Raw genomic sequence first — 7,267 nt, forward strand, 5'->3', positions numbered from 1 at the left:
TGGGATCACGCACAAAACTGCCCGATTTCTTCCATAATTTGCACATGACTAGATGCTACCAATGCCTGCAACCTCAAATGGTCCTCAGTGAGTATACACATCAACAGTAAAGAAGGAAAAAAAATCGAAGGTAGAACCTTTAGAACTTTGAGAAGTCAAACAAGTGAACAGTGTTCTGCAACTTTTTTTTTTCCAACATATTTTTCCAGACTTCAGTTTTCTAAATACTCATCTCCTTCTTCAGCCTCTGCATCTACTGAGTCTATGCCAACTTCTTCATAATCTTTCTCAAGGGCAGCCAGATCTTCCCGGGCTTCAGAGAACTCTCCCTCCTCCATTCCCTCCCCAACATACCAGTGCACGAAGGCACGCTTGGCGTACATGAGGTCAAACTTGTGGTCAAGGCGAGCCCAGGCTTCAGCAATGGCGGTGGTATTGCTCAGCATGCAGACCGCCCGCTGCACCTTGGCAAGGTCACCACCCGGCACCACCGTCGGAGGCTGGTAGTTAATGCCCACCTGCAGGAAAACAAACGCAAACTTTCCTCGTGAGCACTAAGCCTTAGAGACTTATTTCTGTTGACAGTCAAAACCCACAATGGTTACAAACACATGAAATAGCTTATGGTCATTTTGCACTTGAGCAAAGTATTTAACGGGGACGTTACGTTGCTGTGGAACAACTCTGAACACCACAGCGTACCCAGCAATCCAAACACCATGCACTTAAAGCCGTGCAAGTACCTTGAATCCAGTTGGGCACCAGTCCACAAACTGGATGGTGCGCTTGGTCTTGATGGTGGCGATAGCGGCGTTGACGTCCTTGGGCACGACGTCGCCCCTGTAGAGCATGCAGCATGCCATGTACTTGCCGTGCCGCGGGTCACACTTCACCATCTGGTTGGCCGGCTCGAAGCAGGCGTTGGTGATCTCGGCCACCGAGAGCTGCTCGTGGTAGGCCTTTTCCGCGGAGACCACGGGGGCGTACGTCACCAGGGGGAAATGGATTCGTGGGTACGGAACCAGGTTGGTTTGAAACTCTGTCAGATCTACGTTGAGGGCTCCATCAAAACGCAGTGAGGCTGTGATGGATGAAACAATTTGCCCAATTAACCGGTTTAAGTTGGTGTAAGTAGGACGTTCGATGTCAAGGTTACGACGACATATATCATAAATGGCTTCATTATCCACCATGAAGGCACAGTCTGAGTGCTCTAGTGTAGTGTGGGTGGTTAGAATCGAGTTGTAGGGTTCCACTACAGCAGTGGAAACTTCCGGTGCTGGATAAATTGCAAATTCTAGTTTAGATTTTTTGCCGTAGTCAACAGAGAGCCTTTCCATGAGCAGAGATGCAAACCCTGAGCCCGTCCCTCCTCCAAAACTATGGAAGATAAGGAAACCTTGCAGCCCTGTGCACAAATCAGCCTGTAATGGGGTAGGAGAAGAAAAAAGTTACTGAAGATTTTGGACAAAGCAGTACTAAAATAATTATTCAAAAGCATTTATTTCTGAAGTTTGTTAGTTTTAGATTGTTATAATAAAAAACCAGCATTCTTGAAAGGCGGTCTTCCTTTTTTTCTTGTGTGCCTTTTACTCAAAAGTACCAGTGCCTCTGTGTAACTTTTTCTGAATAGGAGTATTTTAATATTTAAAAGTTGCTTTATTGTCTTTGATGCCATTTTAATAGTACTGTAAACAAGAGCAGCTACGCACCACTGTGACAAATTACCAAATTACAACTGGGTTACAGCTTTAGAATCTGCTTATGTTCCCATTATAGCTTTCAGCAAGTATCAACTAGATGTTCAAAACAAGTTGGGGGGTGTTTTTTTTGTAATTTTAAATTGCCAATGACTACTTTACTTTGAATCATTAGTTTCTCAAAATGCAGTGTCAAAACAAAAAAAACCCCAGAGAAGTAATTAAAATTGCTGAGCATTCAACCAAAACCTGAGGTTCAGGGTACTAGAAATATTTTGTGTGACATAATGCCACAATTCAAACTGAAAATAACAAACAAAAAAGTGTAACAATTTGTTACACTTGGTTAAGACGTTTATGTTTCTGACATATCCTTATAGTACTTCAAAATACTGGTTTCAGACCCTAAAAAATTTTAAGTTTTACTGACTGGATTTTTACTAAAGCAGGGGGGAGAGGATCAAGGAGGCAAAAGGTTTTGTTTTAAACATTCAACTATGCACGACATTCTTAGAGAAAAAACACAGCAAATCATCATTATAGATAGCTATAGAGCTGTATCCATTATCTTAAATGCTGATTTGCAGCACGAATTCTTACCAGTTTGCGAATGCGGTCTAGCACTAGATCAACAATCTCTTTTCCAATGGTATAATGGCCTCTGGCGTAATTATTGGCTGCATCTTCTTTCCCAGTAATGAGCTGCTCAGGGTGGAATAACTGCCTGTATGTGCCTGTACGTACTTCATCTACAAAAAAAAATAATACCACAACATAAATTGGATCTGTTCAGTTCTGTGTGCGCTGCCTAGTGGCTACACACTATGTGCACGTGTCAAGAGTGCAGACAGCAGCCCTGACTATATGCAGCTTGGCTGATGAGCCTAAAAAGCTGCCAAACTTCAGCCCCTTTGTGTAGAGGAAAACATCAGGCACTCACAAAGCAGTATTTGTAACCGTGAACACAGAGATCAGAAAACTACACTACAGGTACAGACAAGATTCCAGATAGCAATTAAACAAAACTCTGGATGCAGTGCTGCAGTCTAGAAACATTACTCAGGCTGTAAAAAAGTTCTAATATTTTCCAAATGTTGTTACCTGTAGACCATTATTTTGATTTTCAAATAACAATAACCCCATATGTCAAAAGGGCAACCAGACACACATCTTTTAAAATCTATAGTGTTCTGAACAAATAAAAAAGACTATAGAGAATGCGTAGGGGATCTTTACTTTTGCACTGAATATCTTTAATGCTGGGTACATACCAACCACAGTTGGCTCTAGGTCCACAAACACTGCCCTGGGAACATGTTTACCAGCTCCTGTCTCACTGAAGAAAGTGTTAAATGAATCATCTCCACCTCCGATAGTTTTATCGCTAGGCATTTGGCCATCGGGCTGGATCCCATGTTCAAGACAATACAACTCCCAACATGCATTGCCGATCTGAACACCGGCCTGACCAACGTGGACGGAAATGCATTCACGCTGCAAATCAAAAACAGACAATGATAATGAGATACGGAGCTACCTGTCTTCTACGCATTACTCCCAGAATAACTAAGCTGTGGGTTGTATCTTTTTATGACCTCTCTCTGCTGCAGCATTCCCTGGTTGCTCGAGTAATAATTTAACTGACCAAACTGCTGCTGGCAAGACTCTACTCACCTTAGTTGACCTGGGCTGATTTTGAGAATATTGGAAGATCTTAAAGACAACATAGGCTCTGTGAACACACAGGGTAGGTAGAGATCCACTGTCCCTTACCAGGCTGCACATGTATCTTTGATATTCTGTCTGGTTTCTTTTTCACCCTCCTTTGGTTTTGGAATACTTCTTTATATAATATTCCCAGATTTCCTTGATTTGTTGCCAAATTGCATACTGGATGTTTCAAGAATCTTCTTTGTACAGGACCACTTACTATTTTTCTTTATAATAAGCACAGAGATATTGCCCCTGGCAACTCTTACACACTTGAGTTCCTCTGTAAAACCATCTGAGAGTCCCAATCAAATGCCACCTGGCCGCTTTTAGCCAGCTCCTTTGCCTCTAAGCGACTGTGCTATGTATGTTTGATCTCTGAACACTTCTATTTTGTCTTACACCCGAGGTGGAGAGCAGCCGTTTTTCTAGCTTACTGTGACAGTGTATCTAGGAAAAAGCCGAGGTGGAGAAGCAGCAGGGTGTCTTTCCTGTTTTCTTGACAGCTCCATCAAAACCCGTGTCCTCGCCTCCACGTTTTAGCTCTCAGCCCCGTGGCCCGTCCCTGCTCCGCGCAGTTCCACCTTCTCACAGCGCCCCCGGCCCTTGCCCGTCCCGCACGCGCGCTGCGGCCGCACGGCTGCCCCGGGACCGGCTGCGCGCGAGGCCCCGCGGCTCCTCGCGCCAAAACCACACAAAATGGCGGCGCGGCCGTCGCCGCGGCCGCCATCCGGCCCCTGGGCTCTCCGCGCGGGAGACGCCCGCTGCCAACAGGCCCCGCGGCTTTCCCGCGCGCCGCGCCTCCCCGGCCGTTACTTCTCACACCAGCTCCTCTGCCTCTCCCGGTCGTTCCCCTCGCGGCCCCCGGCCGGGGCTTCATGCACAGGCCGCCTCCGAGTGCTGCCGCAGCATGGGCGGCCACGATCTCCCCGCGCCGCCCGGCAGAAGCGTTCCCGCACCCCCGCGAGCGCCGCGCTGCCCACCATGACGCCGCCCTGAGGCGCTCCGGCCCCGCCGCCGCAACGACTGTCGACGGCGCCCGCCTCGAGCTCGAGCCCGCGCCCGAGCCCCAGCCCTCGTGCGCCGGGTCCCCATTGGCCGTTACCCAGCGGCCTCGAGGCAGACGGAGACGCCTGATTAGCTGAGGGGGAGCTTGTCCCCGCGTGGGGCGATGATTGCCACACGCTCTGCCGAAGCGCGCGAGCGCGAGGCGGGAGCCTGCGGCGCCTGGGGGCTGCGCCGGGGCGGGCGCTGCGGGGGGCCGCGGCCTTAGGGGCCGGGCCGCGCTGCACCGGCGGCCGCTTGAAGGCCGCGGGCAGCTGCTGCTTGTCCCAGGAACGGCACCGGTGCGTGCGGGCGGTGAGGGGAGACCTGACGGCCTGGAGATCCCTTTTAGCAGAAAAAGGCCCATAGCTGGATAGGGGAGGCTGGGTGTCCGGAGCTGAAGTGAGCACACTCGATTGCTTTCTAGAGTAACAGAATCCACAGGTGTCTTTTTTCCCCTCCCTTTCCTTCCTCCCACTCCCTTCCCTTTCTTTGACTTTTTTTTTTTTAAAAAAAAAACCCTAACTTTAGAAAGGCAGTTTATACCCAGGAACTGGTGCAAATATGGCCATATTCTTACTAAACAGATTTTTCCCAGTTGTACTCAAGAATCTTAACAATAGGACTTTTACCATTTTAAATTTCTGTTGATTTTATAAGGTCGATACTGCTATGGAATATTGAGCTGAAGGAAACGTGTGGCATGGCTTGCTTTCATTTACAGATGGTATTTTTTACATAATTTAAATATGTGTATGTCTGTATCTCTGGGTATACTGTGGATTAGGCTGGTTTATTGCTATGTTCTTTAATACACAGAGGACTAGCAGTGAGCAAATAAGATAATCCTCACACGCATATCATATCCTAAGTTAAGACTGGTGTCAGTGATGAGGTTCCATTTAAAGTTGGAGATGCCAAAGGCTGAAGTACTTCCTTTATTACAGAGCTTTTCAAGACTGCTGTGTATTAAATGCTTACAAAGACAAATTAATGATGTACTAACAATGACCTAGTCTGTGGTTGAAATTTGACTTTGGCCTTAATTTGAAGCCCAGGACCAGAGAGTTTTAAGAGGTAGGTGTACAGGACCGGAGAGTTTTAAGAGGTAGGTGTACAGCTTGATTCTCAAAGTCATAGGCCTATAATGCAGACTGCTATGGTAAAAGAGAACATAATTCCATCGGTGGTGTTGGTGCTTCATCCATCCCAAAACATATCTTTAGCAATGTAACTAGTCAGTCTGTTGAAGATGGAGTTTAGAAAGACCAAAGTAATCTGAAAATAAGCCTACTTAGGCTTTTTTTTTTTAATTTTTAAAGGTGCCAGACACTTTATTATGTCCAGTCCACTATGCTGATTTGCATCCACACAATTGTTTTTTATTATGTGAGCTGTAACTCCATTTTGAAGTACAAAAGTAGGTAACGTTTCTCTTGGGAGTGAAAAAAATCAATCATTGTTTGATTTATTTTCCATAAACATCACCCTAGAAGGGCCAGCTGTAAGTGTAGGCACTTTCTTGCACAAAGTCCCAGCTTCAGCGTATAAAGCTGGAATAGCAGACTGGGAAGAATCAGATGTTGGGCAGAAGCTTCTTCTGAGACAAAGGTGGCACCACTCAGCAGCACCAGCATTTGCATCTTTCCTTTGAATCATCTTTTCTTTGCAGCCGCTAGCCTGAGTCTCCTAGGCTTGTCACTTGCTGCTTTTTGTCAGCGCTTCATCACTTTCTCTGTGGAAAGGTTACAGGGAAAATGATATGTTGCCTACAGTGCTGGCAAGTCTTGAGACAACCCTTGAGCTGAATGCAATCTGTAGTCTGGAAATCAAAAAACAATGGAGGGGACATATTTGCTAGTGAACAGTTGATCCTTTTTGTCTTTGGGATTTTATTTTTATTAACAACCTACTAAAATTAAGGTTTCTTTTTGTTTTACTTTTAATATATTAATATAAAAATGTATCATCTTTATAAAATTGCATTGGATTATTTGAAAACCATCAAGTATCATCTCACAGATATTTGTGATTAGCTTTTCTGAAGAAGATATAGAGGTGACTTTAAATGATAGTGGGTTTCAGTGTAAATGACACAGATAATACTCCACAGGTGGCCCTTTTTAGACTGGTCCCTCAGCACATGCAGGACAGAAAACTACCTTTGAAGGGACAATACGAAGGCAATATGTATAAGTTTCTGAATGTGATAGTGCCCTTAACTTCAGTGTCCCTTTTTTTTTTTTTGTGCAACTTGCATCTGACAGAGATGTGCTCAGTGTGCACTTGCATCTGAATTGTGTTTGTTTGAATCCTGAAATACACAGGGTAGTAAAGGTTGACAGACTTTATGTTAGAATAAAATGTTATATCCTTATATTTGGTCTCTAAACCCATTGAGGGTCTTCAGATGCTTTGGCTAAGATTTGCCCCCCCTTGTCCATTTCCTCTTGCAAGTCCTTTCACATTTTTTTAAAACTTACATTTATACATTTTTGTTTTCTTACTATTTTATCTGCAAATTATTCCTATATTGGTGTCAATCATTAGCCAGTCATTTGGAGCCAATAATAAAGGCCTATTGTTTATTCTCCTGCAGTAAAATAGGACTTTAATTAAAATTAAAATTGGAGAGGGCAAAAATGAAATTTTTAGCACATCGTCATTCCTGGGGTATCATTATTTCCAGTTACTTACTAGCTGTGAGTATATCACTAACACTTGAGTATATAATTCTTAACTTTTCATCAATATCTCTAATACATTTTAACATAATTTTAGGCAAGATGCTGCTTGATGCAAGATGCTTCCTC

The 7,267-nt window shown here is 44.7% G+C and overlaps 1 protein-coding gene across 1 annotated transcript; it reads right to left on the minus strand.

The window, feature by feature from the left end:
* Positions 1-200: 200 nt before the first annotated feature.
* Positions 201-4,459, minus strand: LOC141963006 (tubulin alpha-3 chain). Its single transcript, XM_074911868.1, has 5 exons — positions 4,394-4,459; positions 2,972-3,194; positions 2,301-2,449; positions 744-1,424; positions 201-518 (listed from the first exon to the last, which is right to left on the minus strand). The coding sequence occupies exons 1-5, from the start codon at positions 4,394-4,396 to the stop codon at positions 213-215; spliced, it is 1,362 nt and encodes a 453-aa protein (XP_074767969.1). The 5' UTR covers positions 4,397-4,459; the 3' UTR covers positions 201-212.
* Positions 4,460-7,267: the final 2,808 nt, after the last annotated feature.

This window comes from Athene noctua, chromosome 8 (genome assembly GCF_965140245.1).
Source record: "Athene noctua chromosome 8, bAthNoc1.hap1.1, whole genome shotgun sequence".
NCBI lineage: Eukaryota > Metazoa > Chordata > Aves > Strigiformes > Strigidae > Athene > Athene noctua.